Here is a 21,818-nt window from a genome sequence, read left to right on the forward strand (position 1 = left end):
TCAACAGTGGTGCTTAATTGGGGTTGAGGAAAATTCGGCTGTTATTTTCAGAATTAGGATATAAACGAATTTTAACGATAGCGCACACACTCAAATCGACAGAATAGTGGCGTAAAAAATTGGGCCATGGATTTGATCAATCGATGTTCGCTTTACGATCGCGAAGCTGTGCTTGTTTGGTTGAACGTTAATCATTTTAATCAATTGTTTTCCCGAACGACCGTTTAAATATCTTATATTGAACTCAGGAAACAAGCATCGCTTGCACTCGTTTGACAAAATTTTTTAACTTAGTCTTAATATACGAGCAAGTAACCAGCGACAAAGCTTTAAAACTATTTGAGTGGAATTTTACTTAAAGGTTATGTCTATATAATTGTCGATATTATTGCGGTTGAAATCATAGGGTAAGAGATTGATATCGGCACCTCACAGCCTTTCGCTCATTTGAAGTTGCTATTAGCGTTTGATTAGATAGAAAAAAAACTAAAAAAAAAACATTTCAGACATTTCTTTCAGCCGGTAAATCTGTCTCCCACTCAAAGTCAAATACAGCGATTTATTACTAAAGCTACTTAACTTTGTCTCTCCCCGACAGACGTGAAAAGTACTTTTTCGTTTTATGAATTAATTTACGTGTAAGTGCCTTGTTAGGAAATATTCGATTTCCACTTAGTTCACGCATGCAATGGAAAAAGTAATTTAGTGTCTCTGCGGAAAGGAAGTCAATATTTTTCCTTTTATGAAACATCTTTAATTTCGTCACATCAGTAAACATACAAAGAAACAATTTTCGTAATTGCCATGTGGGAGATGGGATGACATTTTTAGAAACACTTTCCGGTTTGATCTACATAAAAAGTTTACTTATTTTGAATAAGCCAGATTTGCCGAAACGGTCCCTCAGACACGACTATAAAAATGAGACATACAAACTTCGCCGTATCGTATCATTCGAGCTTAGACGTCTCGCTTTTATTCGCCTTTCGATCATGTTACACAGAAAATAAACGACAGAAAGCAAACGACAAGAATAACTTGAAACCTGTAGAGGTAACTGGAAGCAGTGATACCGATCACCGAGTTATGAAATTTCTATACAATCTTCAGTCACTTTTATGTGTTACGGCTTCTTGTTCTTACGGAACATATGATACGTACATTGTATACGTACATGCACTGTCTTGAAGGACCTTCAGTATGAAACTATAATCGTTTATGGTTAAAATCAGTCAAAATTTGAAGTTTTTCGAAAAAAAAATAGGAACAGACGTCAAAGTCCATTCTGAACGTCATACACGGTAAGCTCGTTGATTTAATCCTTTGTTTACAAAGAATGACGCACAGAACTGAGTGGTAAGACGGTCGCGGGTCGAGAACATTTAAATAAATCCACAATTTAGACCAATCGGGAGAACAAAGTCCCCTTTATTTTCTTTTGAATTTCACCGTTTATTTGTCCATCTTTCCATGATGCGTTTTAACTCAGTTTGAGTCTTTGAGCCCGGTTAACTCAAACTGGTTCAGTATCGATAACCACGGCCCATAAAAGTCTCGAGAAACCTTTCGGCACCCAGTCATGTTTTCGTAATATAAAAACTCACACTTTGACCTAACAGAATGAAATTTATCCTTTCGGTATGAAATGTCACTCTGCGAGATACGTTATCTCAAAGCGCATGCGTGAATTCCCCAAAAGAAATGCCTTCTTCCAGTGTTCACCGAATCTCTGAGATCAGGAACAACGTTTGTATAAGTGGTATTATACCTGGCAAAATAACAACAGAAGAGGAAGTCATGAGAGATACCTTGACCCTGCTCAAGCAAGAATGAAACAGGGCATATAACGTACCGAACGCTTAAATCGCCAACCAAGATTTAAAGGAAACCCGCCATCAGATTGACCCCTGAACCAGATTCTCAAAGGCTTTGTAGATAGCCTGGCTTTACAAAAGATAACACACAAGCTTGTCGGTGCAAGTGACCTCACTCCGACGCGCGGAATGGGATAGTAGCAGCTCATATTCATCCAACCTCTGTACATTTTAGGATACTTCTAATTCTGCCTATTTCTTTGCAAAAATTGAACAAACACTTAAATTAATCGCCTCCAGTGACTTTTTAAGCTGAGAAAAATCCATAAGTGACAAGGTTTAGGTTACTTTTAGTATTGATCAATATTGATACAATGTTTGATTATTATACCAGAATTGAATTCTGGTATTGAATGTTTTATCACATAATGATTTATTCAAACAATCAACGCAAAACAACTAGCAGGATTAAAAAAAAAAAAGGAGCTTGGATGTTATGTAATTTCACAAAGTAACCAGCATATTTGTGAGCCTTCCAGTATGCCTGTCACGAATACATTTTCATTTAATACTTTAAGTACCTGATGAGGAGCCTTCTAAAGATGAGTAATTAAAAGAAGAGCAAGTTTCGCTTGAGTTTAAGAAATCGAAACACGGTTAAGGAGAAAGTGAAAAGAAATTTGTCAGATTTTGAAAGCACAACACCAGAGGGCACAACGATAAAAAATATCTAATTGACAAAAATTACGCTCAATGTGCCTCAGTAGAGTAGTCGACATGTTCAGTTTTTATATTTTAGTAAAAGAATGTTTCTTCGTGACATACCTTCTGTGTGCATCCGTTTTAAAACGTATTCCCAGCATCCTAGTTGCGCAGTGGTTCTGTGGTGGGGGCTCACGCGATTGCTCAGTTGCTTTCTCTTGTCCAATCAGGGGAAGTCTTACGTAATCAACGCCAGCCGGATGTTTGACCGGGACGAGACTAACATGAACAGGTTGCATTTCCTTCAAGTTCTTAGTCTCTGGACTTGTAAACTTCAGGTGCTTTGAATCTTCCAGACCCAAAGAGCTGTATCTATATGCAGTTAATGCAGGGACGTACTGATTTGTAAATGTAGCATGTTTCTTGGTGTGGCTTTTAGTGAACATAGCGTCCAATTGCAAAAAGTGCGTAGTTTGCTCCCCTGAGACATGGCTACAGTTGTTACTGTTCTGTGACTGATCTCGTTTTGAGAAGTCCAGCGGGGTGTACATAGGGAGTGGAATTTTAGGGTAGTTCAGCGGCGTTTTTCTCATTTTGAGTCCAACTGGCCATATGGGCCACACTGCTGATGATGCAGAATCAGTTGGCACCTTTTCGTTGTCGAGTTTGCCCTCACTCTTACGCTCGCAGTACTCTTTGCTCTCCTACAACATAAAATAGTGGCAAAAAAGACGAGAAGCCGTAAGAACTCACACTGCCGGGACTTGAGTTGTTCTTTAAAATTCTAACCAGAACAGGCAGGATAGTAGAGCACGATATTTCGTACGCTAGCGTTCCGTCTTTGATCCTGCCCGGAGAATTTTCTGAACAGGAAACCAAGGAACTTTCATGAGTGTCAGAAAAAAAAATTGGATTCATAAGTTTATTCACCTCTGTCTCGTTGTCGTCCTCGTCCTCCTCTCTTGTTTCGTTTCTATCTAACTCTTCCTGGTCATTTACTTGCCAGTTTTCCATTCCAATTGGCATTTTGTTCTCGTTTTGAATTGTTATAAGATCTATGAGCACCTTAGGGCTGGGTTTAGGTAATTCCTTAATGTTTTCTTGGTATACTGGAGTGCGATATATCCTCTTTGATAGATTTTCCAATGCCTCTTCTGTTGCAGGGTTTAATTTCTGTAAAAGAAAATATTATTATAGATTAGCGATACCCCAGATGAAGATCAGCTCTGGGCCTGAACGCTTCTTTAAATTTATGACGGACCTCTATCAGTTTGTCTTGTTCTGTAATCTTTACCTACTATTCAGCATTCTTGAGTATTATACTTGAGCTGTCATCTTCGCTTCACCCACCCAATGCTAAAAATAAATTGCCTAAGGTAGTCGTCGGCTAGAAGTATTGTAAATTGTAATTATCAAAGAATGGATGTACATGTAGGACCTGAGTAAATAAATGAATTAATGAATGACTGAACAAACGAATGAATAAGTCACTTGCCTTAAGTTACCGGTGTATCAATTTTTTGAACGCTTGCTTAACTATTTCCTACCTGAAGCTTTTAATTTATGCCCAAATAAATTATTATCGTGAGTATCCTCAGAAGAATGTAGGAAGTGTAAATATGAAATACGCACGTCTGTTATTAATTACGCTTGTAACTACGCTTGTAATTTTCAAGAATGAAAACAAAATGCGACTCTCACTCGTTTCTTAAAAATACCGGCAAATTCCATTTTAAATGACGTTCAGGTTACCTGCTTAAGTTTCCTTCCACATGGAACTGAAATATAGAGCCGAAAAAAATGGAAAGATGAGAAATTAGTGAGAATCTGTTCTGCCATCGTCCTCTTTTTTTCGAATTTTTAAAGTTTTTTTATATACCTAACGGGGTGGTGAATTGAAGGCGTTTGGACTTGTTTGGGTTTACGAATCTAGCTAACCTCATATGTCTCGAGATAATTCCGAGACTTACTTGAGACCTCCACGAATAAACAACACTACAAGTAAGTGACCAATGAAAAACTGACGGAAACCAAAACCAATAAAACACGAATTGTAACTGAAACTCTAGTGGAAGTCTAAGCTAAGGTAGAAAAAAGAATCCTCAACCGTAGAGGGGAGGGGTGGGAGGACGTAAAAATCTAATACAATTCTTTTAACCAAAGAAGAATCAGACTTTGATAGTCATACCATCAAATTTTGTGCGCACAGGGTCAAATCTTGGAAAAACGTCAAACTGACAAATGTGAGACGTGTAAGGATGTCCAGGCCAAGGTTCGTCCAATTTTCCATGCCTGGTACAAGGAAAAAAAAGAAAACATGATGACAAGACGAAAGGAGGTTCCATTCAAAATTTCTTGCATTTGAGCAGGTATACTGTCTGAAAAGACGTTACATTAGTCCCAACATTGACTAGGAGATTTTGTTGGCCGTTGCCATACTGAAGTTGGCGAACATGTAGTGCTTTGAAATTGCGACATGATCTTTTTTCAAACTCTTCTTTGCGTATGTTGCATGGCTACATTTTGACATTAACACTTACTCAGTGTTCAAGGGAGCTGGCAATCTGCAAGAAAACAGAAAAAAAAAGAAAATGAAATGATTCGCACATTTATTGACTTGCTGTTTGGCTCGAAATAAAGGGAATTTTTTTGCCATCTATAGTTTAAATTGAATTCTTATCTTTTCAAGTATTATTTCATAAGCTGCTGATCACTAACCACGGTAACCGCCTTTTTCAACAACACCCAATTCAATGCAAATGATGAAATAACGACGATGACGAAAGGAATATGACCCTATCCTGTTATTAATAATTAACCGGTATGGAATAGTCAAATATATCCATGAATTCCACTGCCGCGACATTTACCCATATCACTGATTTAGATCCAAGGAAAGCTATCAAAAATACTTACAGCTGATCGTTCATTCTGCATCCGCTGAGAGATAGCGAGGTAACAGCATAAGGTTGAGAGCATGCATTGCTGGAAAAGATGAGTAAGATGTCTTTTTCAAGGGATGACCAGGCTACTCATCATGAACCGGTCATCCTATGATTACCAAAAGATTTAACGAACTTGCCACAATAGGAAAAGATTGTGATCAACGGCAAAGCTTGTATGGACTGTTGTCTGACTAAAAATGAACTTATTTCTCACTGAAATAGCCCATCGTATTAACAATTCAATTATTGATAACAAGTATGATAATTTGTTTCACCTACTAGTCATTGACTCTACTGGAGTAATGTTTATGGCTGCGACTTGTGACGACGTCATAGTTAACTGCTTGGGAAGTTTTTGTTAACAAAGGCAGCTTTCCTATGCCTCCATATTTGGTGCTTTCGGAGCCCCAGCTCGTTACATTATTCGGCCTTCGGAAAACCCTATTCAGATCGTGAGAAAGTTAACAGTATCAAGTCACAATTTTCGAGCGCATTTACTGTGGCGTTTATGGCAGTTCTTCTGGCTATGGCTCCACAATCAGAGGTTCAAGCAAAAATGCAGAGGGTAGTCAACAGATGACTAATCGTTGCCTTGTCTCAGGTGTTCCTCGCAAATATCATTTCTTTTGTAACGGCTTTAAAAAGCAGTGCTAATACGACTGAGCAAGTTCACTTGCATTCGAACCACCCTTATTTTTACATGCCTGTGAAAATTCCGAGCCTGACTTACCCCACAGATGGAAGAGTGACTTTTCTCGGTACTGCTGGAGTAACTAGATTCGAGGATAAAACTGTCGGAGAAATTTGTACTTCGCTACTTTCCAAATTATAGTATGGCATGTTCTACAATCAGAAATGTTAAACAATATCAAATTAGTATCATTATGATGACGTCGTACAGTTGTAAGTACCTATAATGCTTCATCTCTCTACAACTAGTGTTAATTAAAGTGATTTCAATTTTTCCACCAAAAAAGGAAAATTTTCAAAAAAACCACATGATAAAAGGTTAACTTGTAACGTGAAGCCATCCACGGAAGAAAGTCTTCAATTCTTGATTTAACTGCAACCACGAGTTCTTGGACGGCGGTTAAATCTTCCGTCGCAGTAATTAGCTTTTCGCGTTGATATTCGGTTAATTTTGATGCCTTTAGTTCTCTTTAACTCTGACTTTATTTCTTCTCAGTACATTGGCGATACAGAGAACAAGTCTAACTCAAGTCAACGCAAATATTCTATCCTCAATTGAAAACTGATTTATTTTTTAACAATTGAGTGCAAGACAAGCACACTAAGCATAATTTGATGGAGAAAACTTATCTAATTTAGCTTTGCCCAGTTGCAAATTTATTCATAATTTTTACCAAACAGTGTTACAGTAAGCACATTGCAATCGGCTGGCGGTGACCTGCAGCGTTGATTCTTGCGTTGAGTCTTCCGGTAGAAAAAGTTAAAGGTCGTGGCATAATAAGTCGTGTCGGAAAATTAATGTCGTGTACGTCAGAAAACTAAAGTCGCGCCGGAATGTTAAAGCCGTGCAGGAAAGCTGAAGTCTGGCAGGAAAGTTAATGTCGTGAAAAAAAGACAAAAAACAAACAAACAAAAAAAAGAGTTGATGAGAAATACGTGATGACACTAACTGGGTTCTGTACTCAAACACACAGTCGCATGATTTCTTCAAGGCGTTTCCCGCCTTTAGTTACCAGTTCGCCTACCGCCTCTGTCAGCGGATTCATTCAATGTTGTCAAACAAACATGGTTGACAAAGGATGAAAGTTTCAAGATTTTGCTTCGTAGTTTACCTGCAACTTTTGTTCCTTTTCGTAGATTTGTTCATTAATTCGTTTGGAGAGCTCTTCCGAACTGCAGACGTCGTCCTTCTTGTGTTGTACATGTGAGTAACTCACCACTATCGAGTAAACTTTCTCTACGGGTGTTTCGGCGGGCATTTCCGACTCAAAAAAAATTGTTTTCCCTCTTGAGTCGATGGTTACTAGTATTGTTTTTCTTGAGAGAACTTTTTACTTGGGTTAGTTTACCTAAATATCTATTCAAAATATTTAAACAGTGATTTGTAGTTTTGAGGCTATGTGGTGCCCTTGAAAACCACATTCAGTTATGGTTATTCAAAAGTCGACTGTACATGTTTTTACGAATGAATTGTGACAACTTCTGGATGTTATCCGATGCGTCACTTGTAAATTTCCTTCAACTTTTTCGGTTATTTCTGGAAACAAAACGTCTGATTCTGTTCCACTTTATGAACAAGCGTGCTTTCAACTTCTCGTGTGGTCATGGAGGCGTGCACATTGTGTGAAAGTAAAATATTTATGCATGTTGTGTTGAGATCATTTGCAGCATTTTCTTAACTTTTGATCGACGTGCAAACGGATTACTGTTCAATTACTTTATCAGAAAGTGACATTGTCAGATCAACAGCTTCAAGATTGAGGGGAAAAAAGCGAAAATGCCAAAACTTTTGCGAAAACGGATAGGAACTTGTAAATATTCATAGACGATAGTATCGCCACTAGAATTGTACAAAATTGATTGACTCCAGGTGAGAATTTATAAATTTGACCATTTTATCGAAATCGCTGTTTCAAATCACGCTAGCGTATGTTGTGGTCACGTGTGTTCGTCAGACAGGCTGTATCACTTTTTAGGTTTATTTTCATCTGAGATGGATCAGAGTACTATGATTTTTCTTATCCAGCTTTGTGTGAGAATGTGCATAGCGTCATCCATATGCTCACCTGTTTTGATCTGCCTTCCTCTGATTTCATCAACACCTCAAGAAGTTATTATTCTGTTTTTCATCAGTTCACAGGGGATGCTTCTAACTGTCATTTGAATCTTAACTAAGAACATTTTTGTCTATATACTATATCAAGAGAAAGTTTTAGTGGACAGGGCTCAGTTGTATAAAGGGCGGATAATGCTATCCAGCGGATAAATCGCTATTCAGCGGATAAGTAATAGCAAAACGTATAGCGTTATCCACCATATAGAGATTTATCTAGTGGGTAGCATTATCTGACCTTCGCACAACTGGGGCCAGGTCTTTTGTTCCTAAGAGTCTCACCTTTCTTAGCTTATTTTGCTAAATGATGTAAGTCTTACTTTTAATACCTTAGTTTGTATGTCACACTGTTATTTGGTATAGAAATAGATACTTGGGAGTTGAAAATAGCTTGAAGGTAAAGATGTGTGAACAATAACACCTTATTCATCTGTCACTAAAATTATTTTTAGTATCCTTTTACAAATTTAACCCTCTGAAACGTCACAGGAGGAAGAAATAAATTTTGCATTTAGTGTCTGATTTCAGAGTTAATCCAACAGATTGGCATGCTGGACTAAATCTTTTCAGGATTAGTTCACAATGTTCACTGAGCCTGAGGCAAATAATTATTTTAGTACAATTGTTCAGGTGATTATCGAGACAAACTGATAAATTCTATATTGTTTCTTTGCTTCCAACTTGTTGGGTATCAAAGAACAGAGATGCACGGTCTGGCTCATCAATCATGGGCTCTGTTTATAAATTACAAGGTTGAGGTAAAAACTGAATAAATTTTAGATGATATTCAGCAGTCTTGTCAATGTCCATGTGCAAGTATTAAAGAGGATTAACATTTCTAACCTATAGCCTATTGCCGCCAGTTCAATCCGATACACACCCTTTCTATAATCACCTTGGGTAGGGTGATTACTGACAGATTGATGCAATCCTCGATTAGTTAGACTGCATGCATCTCTTTAATCACCTGAGCAATTTTATTAAACTTCTTTATGACTCTTAAGCCTCTATTTATGGCCACACTGTCATGTTTGAAAAATTTGTTGGGCTTACTAAAGAGCTACTCTCAGCAGGGGACACTAATGAATCCGCTCTTTCAGTTCTATTGCTTGAAGTAGGGAAAAAAAACTCCTGGTGTTGTGATCCCATATTTGCCTGTTGTATTATGTTGCATAGGTTAGGAAATACTCAGAGATATTAACCCTGATAAGGTTGCTTTGCAAATCCATGGAAGAATGAAGAATTTATATTGTGCAAACATATATGCTTCTGATCAAGTCTTGTTGATAACTTTAAGGTTAGCGTGTTGTATAGTGTATGGAGATCAAAATATGACATGTAGCATTTTACCTTTAACAAGATACAAAGATTTAAAAAAAACAAAAAGAGCCGCCTCTCATGCAATGAAATATGATCATTTGTGTCATAATGTAGACACTTAAGATGTGAATCCCAAATGTTTTGACTGCTCACAGCTACTTTTATTCAGGTGATAAGGTCAAGATCTGTAGACATGTCACCCTCTGAACCACTGTTCAGCTGTGATTGGCTGGTATTCAACAGCTTTGATTGGTATAGTCTCTCATATTTATGCATCTTTGCAGAGGACACAAATTACTGAGAGATAAATGTTTATAGAAATAATCAGATTTCCAAACCACGTTATAGTTAAAAATGAATTATCATTATTATTGTCATTGTATTACCAGCTTTAGAAGTAAATTTACCATGCATGTAGCAGTAATGTGAATGACAATGATGATAATGGTGATGATGTTAAAATGACATTCTAATTAATAATAATTTCTCTTTGTCCCTGCACAGAATTCAAGACCTCTGCATTATCTTTGCAATTATTGTGGTATTTTTGGTATTTTTCAACACATACATTTTCCAAGCTGGATTGGTGTCCCTACTAATCAGAAAATTCAAGACAACTATTATTATCTCTGTATTATACTTAGCACTATCAGTGGGGCTACATGTATGGACTATGGTAAGCTTCAGGTTGTAGTTTTAAAAAGTTGATGTTAGGTGTTACATTACTAGACACTTGCATCTCTGTCGTTGAAATTATTTTATCAGCAGCTAAAAATTACATGTAGATAATTGCTAAGTGAGCCTCTACATTGAAAGAGTTTTCCAAGGCTGTTTGAATTACATACAGTGCAGGGTGGAGGGGTTATGCTACACTTACCCATGTAAAGTTCATGTGTACGCTTGTAATGCAAGTCTAAATGTACACTGTATAGATCTCTGTGTGGTTAACATGTTAGCAAATTTGCTTTTCATGTACCAAGAACACAACTCAACATCATTTGAATTCTGCTACCACCCCATACAAACTAAAAATTTGAACCTTGAGGAATGTATAAGAAATCCAATACAAATACCTTAGGTTGTCTGCACACTTTGTTACCTAGAAGTGTAGATTGACAGGGGTCCTAGAATTATTAACAGTTTATTTTTAAACTGGTTGCCTTTTTTTAACCTTGCTTTTTAGACATTAAAGTGGGGTGCTCCCCAGGCATTTATTTGGAATGAAGCTTTCCAAGCACTTTTTGTTTTTCAAAGAGTGGGTAAGTGTTTTAAGGTTTTGTGAATTTTTTTTCCATCAACCACTTTTTCTTTAGTTGAGAGAAATATCTTAAGTAAATACTTACAAGTCGTCATCATTACGATATTAAAGTGTAGTGGTGAGCTAAAAAAAAGATTGCAGCTCTGAGTGTGGTTATATCATAGATGTTTGAAAGGGAAGAAGACTTGATATACATGTTTACAAGCACCGCATAGAACACTCAACATGAAAAATGATATCATAAACTTTTGTTAGGCTTCAATTTTATTTTTTTTGTTTCTTTCCTTCAGGAGCTGTTTTATATTACTACTTCTACAAGAGAACAGCCTTGCGACTAGGAGATCCAAGATTCTATAAGGACTCTCAATGGTTAAGACAAGAATTTGCAAGGACTCACTGATTACTTTTACAGTCTTCAAAATAAGGAATCTGGATGTTAAAGCAAGGAAGAAAAAAGTTATAACAACCCAGTTGTTCATAAATATTTCATCGCTAATGGACCACTCTTCTGTTTATGGAGAAAGTCTGGTGTTGTGAAGTACAGATTTTATGTTTTCTTGAAATATGGGTGTGTATGTAAATAATGGTGGAGCTTTCTCAGGCAAAATTTAAGGAGTGGAAATTGTGAAGAGTGCTCATGGGCTTTATAAATGTTACTAAAATTAATAACTTTGCTATGAAAAGAAATACCTCTATAGTACATGTTCATTGTACATACTGGACCACTTTTTAATTTTTTTGGATGTAAGCAAGTAAAAGATCTGTTTCAGGAAATCCTATGAAATAGAGGCAAAAGTATTGTTCAAATGCTGCACCCAAGTGCTGGATTTGATGATCAATTCTTTTTTTGTAAAAGGCCATCTGTTCACCAAAATTAACTCTTTACCTTTAAACACCTGAAAAAGTAAATCCACTATGCATGTAGCAATAATGTTAATGACAATGATGATAATGGTGATGATGTTAAAATGATATTCTAATTATTAATAATTTCTCTTTGTCCCTACGCAGAATTCAAGACCTCTGCATTATCTTTGCAATACTTCAAATTCTCCACCCCACCCAGGCGAGGTTTAAATTCCCCACTTCCCCACTTCTCTGGGTGCAAATGCCAGTCAAATGCATCATGGTGGGGCCAGGGGGGGGGGGGGGAGAGAGGAGGGGGAATGTTGAAACTTTGAATAGATCAGCACATACTATAGAAAGGTGTACTGGTTATAAGAGAGAAATTTGCAAGATGGTAGAATACTGCGACTGAAATACACACCAGATTTGGTAGATGGTGATGTAGCTATGGATTGAGTTATTTTAATACATTTCTGCTCTAACACCGTGAGAACATTTTATACTTACAAAATTATAGATACATCTGAAAATTGTGTGTTTTGAAGACAAAGCCTTTGAATAGTGATGTTATGAAGTGTTCTTTTGAATACTAAACAAGCTTTTAGCATTTAAGAAATGTTGGTAAGAGCAGGAAATAGCTTCTGTACTCTGTGAGCATTGCCTCTAAGTTCTTTTGGCCTTGTTGATAAAAAATGTTTGTAATTTGTAATACCTAAAGTTGGTAAAGAGTGCGTTAACAGGCTAGGGTTTGCAAATGAGTCAATTGGCTTCATTAAAATATATCAAGCTGCATTAATGGGAATGATCATTTTATACCTCTTCAGCTATCTTATAGCACATTTTCAAGTCTCGTCAATTTGAGACGCTGAACATAATTTTTCCTGAATGTTAAGACTTCTAAGGTTGCCCTCAGTATATCAGTGATGCATTGCCCCTTGAGCCTTTCCACATATTTATTCTGACTCTGTCGTTTCTGAGAGACACTGACAGACGAGACAGATAGACTTACAAACAGCAACCAATCTGTCTTTCATTCATTCAATTTCTTATACCCTGCTGTAAGAAAGATTGCTTTCTCTTCGCTTCTCTCCATCTGAGAAAACAAACGGCCAGCAGATAAAATTTGGTGGAAACTTGACTGAAATACCGGTAGATTTCACGCAACAGGCATTTTTACAAAGTCAACGAAAGCACTGTGGAGGAAAGTCGCTTCCCTTTTGACAAGAAACGTTAGCAGCAATATTGTAAGTTGTCAATGTCAATGGTTAACGGGGCTTAATACGGGATAGAATGGAGGTACAAGATGGGCTAGTATGAAGGATACCGATAGACTGACGGACGTATGGACGATGACTAGTGATCTCTGAAGTCAGACACTGACAAATATTCAACAGAGAGATATGGTGAGAATCGTCATCTCCCATGGTGGTCCTGATATATTTCCATGCACGATCACTTTACTGTGGATGCGTGGTTCAAAGGATGTAAGTGAACCCACACAAAAATCGTTTCACCGTTTAACGGCTTTTTATTATCATTTAGGGGAAAGATCGCGGCCCGCCGATCCAAAAAAAACCAGAGTAGTTGTGTAATCCAGTTGCATAATCTTAATGATATACTGCCCAACATTTTAAGAAGGGCGTGGTCGTGCGGCAGTCACAAAACTTCATAAAACGCGTTCAAACAAAACGTCACCCTGAGGCTCCAGTCAAGCACAGTCACTCACAAAACGAAATAAAAGTGAATCGACCAGAAACGACAATTACTAACACTTAGCGATCCCTTGAATGTAATTTGTTTTTTTTTGCCCAATGAAACAGTAAGGCATCCCTGACACGGTGATAAATTGACGGAAGCGCAGGAGGTCATTTCTACTTTGCAATTCGATCTCAACAGATAGCGCTCGACAATTACTAAGGCGAATTGATCCATCACTTGACATATCGCACGAATTTCAGTGATCGACGCAGAAAGCTTGCGTCTGCTTTCAGAAGAAACATCTAGAAAGAGTAACTAGAAAACGCAGGCAGTGATTTACAAGCGGAGGATGTTTCAAGACTACGAAAACATACCTGGGAATATTTTAAACCACATTAGGTATTTTGCATCCTTAGTGGTTTACTAAGAATCCTTATTACAGACTGGATTCAAGAATAAAGGTCAGTGCGATTTCAAACAGTGAATTGATAATTTTTCTGCAGACTAAAAATTCGAACTGAGTGGTTCTCTGGATGTTTTATTTTTATTGCTGATTCGTGCCCTTATTGGTAACAATATTGAAATTTCTTATAATCACAAATATAATGCATGTTCAAGCTACCTATCTTGAAAACTCTAATGTAAAATAAATTTCCTAAGTATGATCCGGCATTTTGCAACCGAAATGACTGCACGCCTCAGTTGCCTACCAGGCTATTTTTCAATGTTCGTGTGGGAAATTAACACAGTGACTTTCTCCACAGAGCTTAGAAATGTTGCAGCCATCTAGAATCGCACATTGTTTAGTAGTGAGCAAGTGCCTCTTAATTCAGAAATATTTATATAAACAATGCTGTAAAATAACTTAAAACGAAGAAAAATGTTCTCATGTTCGGAAATTGTTCTCGCTTTTTGAAAATTTGTTCAGATACTCTGCTGCGTTGCAATGATTTCAACTCGGACATATGCAAAAAAAAAATTATCACAATATCATTATTTTGTATGGCAATTGGTTCCTCATCCTTCCCTTATAATTGATGCAGGTAAACTTTTTCACTGTGGTATCTGTATAATATAACGCTGAAATTTGGTTTTTGTTTTTCGTTTTCATCATATTTGAATAAGATACGTTTGGTGTAAAAAAAAAAAAGGAAGGTTTGAGCAAAGTAAAGAAGGTTGAACGCTTTTTTTCGTAATTTGAGACGGAAACTTGATATTATAAGAGGACACCTGATTAGAATTAAATTTTTTTTAAAAGGAATAAATGTGGAAGTGAAGAGCTAGAGTTTCTGTCATAGCTCCTGTCTCATTATAAATGATGGCAGATATATTGTTGCTGCTATCAATTTAACAAAACTTCCCTTTTTTACTGTCTGTACCTCGGTAATCCGAGATGTTATTCAAGTATTCTGCGCAATCAACCGAGAAACATTTACTACTTTTAGTATTTGTCTTCTCATTTGCAGGTGATATCTGATTCTTGAAATTTATTCGCAGCTCAGTACTCTAGCGTAACGAATATGCTAGACGTTTATGCTGCATTTCTAGGGAAACCCTGAGGCAAACAGAAGTAGCAATCTCCTCCAGCTGAAAGATCAAATTGTTTCTGTTTTAGCTTTTTGAAAACCCGGCTAAATTCTAAGCCAAGTGATTTATATCCTCGATAGAGGAAAGTTAAAATGTGATATCACTACAACATGGTATAGAGAGGTTGGAAACTTTTAAGGTGTATGGCTATTAATACTGACCAATCTTTTACTGAAGTTGGGAGAAAACGTAGTTGCCATATTTCCTTGGTATATCCCTGTTACTCTTGATTCAAACACTGATCGGTTTTTTTTCTTTTTCACCATTAGCAATTCAAAGTATTGTAGCATAGAGTCTGCACTACTTTATATTAAACTCTTTTTATGTCCTAAAAGTGATATTCTGGTTTATGCATTCTGCCCACAGACAAAAGGCATTTCTCTTGGAAAACTTACAGGCTGAGGATAATCATTTTCCTGAAAATGGAAGAAACGTTTGCAAGAAATAACGTCACTGACCATACCAGAGAAAGCTCATCACAGCTGCCTGCCATACGAATCGTTGAAGTCGTTCTGTATTTCACTATATCTGTGGTTGGAATAACAGGAAACAGTATTATTTTTCACTCATTGTTGAGCCGTCATAGTCTTAGGGTTGGTGAATATCTCATACTGAACTTGGCTCTGACTGACATGGCAACATGTGCTGTCAGCATACCTTTTGACTTGACAGAGCGTCTCATTGGAGGATTCCCGTTCGGGTCGATCATGTGCTACGTGGTGTATCCGTTGCAGACGGTCCTCATGGCGGTCTCGGTGATCACACTTCTCTCAATGAGTTTAGAACGTCAGCGCATAGTAATGAAACCCTTCCTTCGCCCAAGAGTTCTTCCGAGAAAGGCAAAGATCGCAATTTGTGTCTCGTGGATCGCTCCCATTTTGGTGATAATTCCCTACGCACTTGTACTGAGGCTTGATGGAGAACACTGCTTGGAAAAATGGCCCGAGAATTGGCATGTTCGAGTTTTCACGCTAACAAACTTTACGATCTTTTTCGTCATCCCTATCGTTGTAATCGCTACTTCTTACTTCAGGGCGGGGAGAAGAGTACGATTGGAACTTAGGAAGCTCAATGATATGCTGGAAGGGACCAACAGATCAAATAAGGACTACATCAGAAAGCGCACGATTCAAAAGCTCAAAGTTACGAAGATGTTTATCATCGTTGTTGTTACGTTTTTTGTGTGCATGTTGCCCACGCACTTGGTATGGATTTGGCACGATTTTGCACAGGGTGAACAAAAAACACACTTTCAGGATTTATTAACATTCAGCAATATTGCAATGTATTTAAACAGTGCTTTGAATCCGTTCATCTTTAGGAGTGTTCGAGGTAAATCGTTTACCCGACTGGTCACGTGTTGTTGCAAAAAGTTTGGTGCGAACTCACGCGATTCATGGATATTCCCTCGCTGTATTTACATTCATCACCAAATGTCTCAGGTGGAACGTGAAAGAGCCATCAGAGTCACAAGACAGTCTATCTCTAGATCATCTGACGTCTTTGACATATTTGAAGTGTGTTACGAGACGAGTGTTTAACTATCGAGGACCCACAGTTGTCTCGGTGCATCTATATCGAGCACGCCAGTTCTGCGCTGCACAATCATCTTACCCGTGTATGCCATGTTCCCATATCATGATCGAATGCACTTTCTCAGGGAGAAATTATACAATATCTCTTTTAATGCCATAATTTTTCTCTAGGTAAGGCTCATTCTTGTGGCGGACATGAGTCAAAAAAACCCCAAGAAAGGACCATCTGTGCTGACATCAACGGGCAGCCAAGGCTATGAGTTTGATTCCCGATTTCTTAAAAACCTTATTAAAGCTCATGATTGAGAAGAAATTGACAACAATTAATCCGTTTAGATGCAAAACTATCGCCGTATATTCTCTTTTATCCACAAGAGAACACTTCTGGGAAAACGGCCGTGTCAGTGATACAATTGTATTTAACCCCAGAGTAGCTCAGAACGAATTACCGCATCCGAATTTAAATTGAATATTTCATTACTTATGAGATTCTGAGATATTCAGTTCACGTGTTTATTTATTAGACATAATGAAAAAGGCACCTTCTCTACGATGGGAACCGGAAAAAATCCTTAAAAAATCAGTTTTCAACTTTGAAATTGATGGTCTAGTTGTAAACATTGTACTGACGGAAAAACAAGACCAAATAAGGGTGCCCCGCCTTTACTTCTGAAAGAAGCTAATAAAGAAGTGAGCTTTTGAAAAAAAATTGTAGGCTTGAAAACTGTGCATGGTTCTGGCCAAATTTTGAGATTCCAAAGAGTAATGAGACCTTTCCAGAATTGTCTTCAAATGTGCTTAAAATTCGACTTCGGATCCAGCCATTGCGAATCAAGTTTAGCAACCTAATCGCTTAAAAGCGACTTAAAAATAGTCTCTCTATTTTCCTCTGCCGCTTGAATCAATTCTCGACGAAACAGACAATTTTTCCTCCAACAACCTCTCTCGCAGCAGCTGTTTTTTTTAAACTGCCGGTTGTAGATGTGTGTGCGGCCAAGTTGATAAGTTGTTTCAAAATGGCGACGTCCATTAAGGACAATTCTTAGGAAGCTTACGTTTCGCTTGGAGAACTCAAAAGGCCTTAAGTAGTAAATTGATATTTTCCTTCCGAGATGAAAATTATATGGAACACATTTGTTATTCAAGGGCAAACTTTTATTACCACGATAACAGGCGCTTAAAAGAGGTTTCAACTTTACCAGCCGTTAACATGGTATTTTGTGCCCATCCATTAATAAATTATTACAATGTTGTCTTTAGAAATTACATTTCATTTTAAAAAAATTCATAATTAAAGCATAAAAAAAAGAGCTGTGTTTCATTTTGGGAAAAAGTTCAATTCAATCGTACAATTTATCAAAAGTCGCCTTGATATTTTTACGCGGTCTACATTAACAAAATGGAAAGGAACACGACTTGCCTAATTAAAACAATCCTGCCCACTCGTTGATTTGCGTCTTAATTAGCTCTCCACAGAAATAGCTATTTGTGAAATGAACCTTGATACAAGGCAAAGCAACGACTGGAACTCGGCAAACCAAGTAGAATCAGGGAGTCACGGTATTTGCTTTAGCAGTATAGTATCAATTTGACAATATTTTCAACCGCCTTAGTGAAGGTAACTTTACCGTTGTTCGTTCTCAACATTTTAGTTTAAGTTATCTCGGTACATTTTCTTTGTCGTCATGTGGAAGTTTTAGGGATAGAGGAAGACATCAGTATTTTTGGAAAACAAATTATGTGATCAGATACGATAATTTAAGGGTTGGCGAATTAGTGACAGCTAATTTGATTTGAATCCAGCGATTCAAAAAACAATCGATCTTTATTTCACTTCGCCAGCAGCAAAGTCAGTTATCATTTTGCATTTTCAAAGCAAAGATGCGTTAGCTGATAAACCTTTGAAATCCCATGTGAACTAGCACAGACGTAACTTTTCTTGGAAAATTTCATTAAGCTGAGAGTTTTCTGAAAGGTCCTTTCCTTATGTCAAGAGAACAATGGGCATTCTTCCCAATGATCGCAACCAAAATTATTTCTAAGTGAGGTAAATGTCTATAACGTACTCGAGGAATGTATGCTGTAAAGCAAAATTAACATTTTAGTCAAAGCTTAACATCTAAAACGTTGGCTGAGATTTCCTTATCATAACTCCAAACAACTGGAGGTAGAGTAAATATTTATCATACTTCTGTGAGCAGAAATTGGAAATTGCATCAAGTATTTTTGTCCAAAAGAAAATGTAATTGCAGAAATTCTCAGCTGGAAACGATGGACCGGAAGAAAAACTTTTATCATAAACGATTTCAAGTAGAAAGAAGGGGTGGATCTTGATGAGTCAGATCTTAAAGATTCATCGCTTGGTTTCTTATTAACCAAAAGATTGCCAAACGAGACCCCATTAGCAGTTCAGCTAAGAGGTCTGGTTTCAATTTTTGCCTGCGGGCTCAGTACAACTAAAGTGCCTTTATCTGACGAAATGGATTAATCTTTCAAGGCTAAATGGCCTATGGCTTTGTAACACTATTGAAGAATTTATAAAATTATCATAATATCGAAGTTAGCCACTTGAAAGATACATGAAATGGGAAGTTTCCATTTCATTTCCCCTGCAAAGTAAAGTTAAAATTGAATTTGTGGATAGGCTGAGCAGCAGAGAGGTTGGAAACTTTACAGGGTGCCTGGCATAAAACTGACACATCTTTACTAGAGTTAGGAAAAACATTATCAGCCATAAATCGTCTAATATCATTCCTACTCTTATTGAAATTCGAGTCCAGCGTTTTCACGTTTGTACCATTAGCAGTTCTAAGTACTTCAACATAGTATCTCTGTTGGGAAATATACATAGGAATATTATCTTGTCGGATTTTCGAGAACCTCAACCCCTATATGCCAATTTAACGCTTCCATTTGTTGGGGAAAACTAAAGTCTCGCCAGGCTCTTAAATTCTTGAATGCACCAGCTTCCAGTGGACAATGACGTCTATCTTTAAGTGACAAAATGGAAATCTTCTGCTTTTTTCTGGAAAATTAACTTCACTAAAAGCTATTTCCCATTAGCCTCTTTCAATTTTCCTTGGAAAAAAAAAACCGCTGGAGCTTTGCCACGGGCAAGAAGGCAATGCATAAAAATAAAATTGCCTAATAGCTCGAGTGAAATTCAGTCAAGTTTAAACATTAACGCAGTGCTGATACTGTCAATCATTGCAGGAAAAGCAAAAATACATCCGCGCACTCCCCTTAGGACAAGAGGCCTCTTATGCACACTGGGGACAGCCCTTTAATGGCAAAACTGACAACACAGTTTTGTGACACACCCCACACCCCTGGAATTAGACTACTGAACCCCGGGTGCACACTTGCTGAGAGCAGAATTTGGTGTTAGCAGGAGTTCTGGAGATAGCTATCTTGAGGGAACCTTCCATCAAGAAATTTATGCCAGCTGCAATGCTCTTGGGCGAGCTCTTTGGGGCAGCTTGAAACAGTATTTCTCAGCAGTTTTCACGGTTTTTTTAATCCAGAATGTTATTTACAGGAATCGATCAAGAGCTGAGGCGACCTGGCCCTTAAAAAAGGTATTTTGTACTGGAAATAACAGTATCCTGCTTTTCTTTTTAGCTTTAACTCGAAAATTGCCAGTTACTCTCCTGCCTAAACTCTGGAAGTTCGAGAGCATTGAATTTCCAAAATTCAAGCTATGTATATTTTTGAATGTACGAATTATACGAATTCTTTTCATGCCCTTCAGTAATATTCCTGTTTATGTATTCTGCAGGCAAGCAAAAGACATTTCTCTTGGAAAACTCGCCGACTGAAGATCATCGCATTCCTCAAAATGGAAGAACGTTTTCCCAGCCATAATGTCACTGACCATACCAGTGAAAGTTTATCTCAGTTGTCTGCCATTCAAATCATCGAAATTGTTTTGTATTTCACTATTTCTGTGATTGGAACAACAGCAAACATTATGGTTTTTTACACGTTGCTGGGCCGTCATTATTTAAGGGTTACTGAATATCTCATTCTGAACTTAGCTCTTACTGACTTAGCAACATGTGCCGTGAGTATAACCTTTGACTTGACAGAACGTCTCTTAGGAGGATTCCCTTTCGGTTCGATCATGTGTTCTGTTGTGTATCCGTTGCAAACAATCCTCATGGCAGTCTCAGTGATCACACTTCTTTTCATAAGTCTGGAACGTCGGCACATGGTAATGAAACCCTTCTTTCTACCACGAGTTCATCCGATAAAGGCAAAGATCGCAATTTTTGTCTCGTGGATCGTTCCTATTTTGTTTATTATTCCCCATGCTCTCGTGCTAAGGCTTGATGGGGATCAGTGCTTGGAAATGTGGCCCGAACATTGGCATGTTCAAATTTTCACGCTGACAAACTTTACCTTCTTTTTCGCCATTCCGATGGTTGTCATCGCCACCTCTTACTTCATGGCGGGGAGAAGAGTGCGAATGGAACTTGCAAAGCTCAATGATATGCTGGAAGGGACCAACAGATCAAAGAGGGACTTCATCAGGAAGCGCACAATTCAAAAACTTAAAGTTACAAAGATGTTCATCATCGTTGTTTTCTCTTTTTTTGTGTGCATGTTACCCACGCATTTGGTATGGATTTGGCACGATTTTGCTCAGGGTCAACAGAACGCACACTTTGAGTATGCATTGGTATTCAGCAATATCTTGATGTACTTAAACAGTGCTTTGAATCCGTTCATTTTTAGAACTGTTCGAGGTAAATCGTTTACCCGACTGGTCGCGTGTTGTTGGAAAAAGTTTTGCGAAAACTCAAATGAGTCAAGGATATCCCCTAACTGCGTTTACACTCATTATCAAATGTCTCAAATAGAGGGTGAAAGAGTCATCAGAGTCACAAAACAGACTTCTTCCAAATCCTCTTGCAGATTTGAAATGCGTGACGAGACGAGGGTTTAACAATCGAAGATCCACCGTTGTAAATTATTGCAATGACTAAAACTTCTTTATAACATAGCTTTAAAAAGCGCGGTCTCTGATTGGCTAATACGCTCGATCAACACAGCGTCATATGATTGCACATCCGCACTTGGATGGGTATGTTTCTGAGGAAAGGTCGAAGTTTCTAAGGCCGAGACTTATATACGTTGTTGTTTTAGACTTTACCCACTTTGTGCTAATTTACACTCTCGTACTTTGTTTTTACACTCTGCGCGGCGGTGTGATGAATTCGTCCGTAAGCTTGGCCGTGCTGTTATTAGTTATTCTTTGTTGTGTTCATGGTAGAGCTGCCGACAAACACCGATGGAAATGTGTGAAAA

The 21,818-nt window shown here is 37.7% G+C and overlaps 4 protein-coding genes across 4 annotated transcripts; 3 read left to right on the forward strand and 1 right to left on the reverse strand.

Annotated features, from left to right (window-relative positions):
- Positions 1–1,665: 1,665 nt before the first annotated feature.
- LOC131788836 (uncharacterized) lies at positions 1,666–6,301 on the reverse strand. Its single transcript, XM_059105928.2, has 7 exons — positions 6,192–6,301; positions 5,057–5,080; positions 4,705–4,808; positions 4,269–4,294; positions 3,447–3,689; positions 2,640–3,220; positions 1,666–1,768 (listed from the first exon to the last, which is right to left on the reverse strand). Exons 1-7 carry the CDS (start codon positions 6,299–6,301, stop codon positions 1,666–1,668), a joined length of 1,191 nt encoding a protein of 396 aa, XP_058961911.2.
- A 907-nt stretch (positions 6,302–7,208) lies between these two features.
- LOC131788774 (transmembrane protein 138) lies at positions 7,209–12,480 on the forward strand. The gene is made up of 4 exons (XM_059105866.2): positions 7,209–7,355; positions 10,089–10,260; positions 10,768–10,843; positions 11,133–12,480. The coding sequence occupies exons 1-4, from the start codon at positions 7,231–7,233 to the stop codon at positions 11,240–11,242; spliced, it is 483 nt and encodes a 160-aa protein (XP_058961849.1). The 5' UTR covers positions 7,209–7,230; the 3' UTR covers positions 11,243–12,480.
- A 1,233-nt stretch (positions 12,481–13,713) lies between these two features.
- On the forward strand, positions 13,714–16,763 carry LOC131788880 (galanin receptor 2b-like). Its single transcript, XM_059105977.2, has 2 exons — positions 13,714–13,847; positions 15,340–16,763. Exon 2 carries the CDS (start codon positions 15,396–15,398, stop codon positions 16,512–16,514), a length of 1,119 nt encoding a protein of 372 aa, XP_058961960.2. The 5' UTR covers positions 13,714–13,847; positions 15,340–15,395; the 3' UTR covers positions 16,515–16,763.
- Positions 16,764–20,346: 3,583 nt separating this feature from the next.
- On the forward strand, positions 20,347–21,456 carry LOC131788837 (galanin receptor 2b-like). Its single transcript, XM_059105929.2, has one exon. It carries the CDS (start codon positions 20,347–20,349, stop codon positions 21,454–21,456), a length of 1,110 nt encoding a protein of 369 aa, XP_058961912.2.
- Positions 21,457–21,818: the final 362 nt, after the last annotated feature.

Source organism: Pocillopora verrucosa, chromosome 1 (genome assembly GCF_036669915.1).
Source record: "Pocillopora verrucosa isolate sample1 chromosome 1, ASM3666991v2, whole genome shotgun sequence".
Lineage (NCBI taxonomy): Eukaryota > Metazoa > Cnidaria > Anthozoa > Scleractinia > Pocilloporidae > Pocillopora > Pocillopora verrucosa.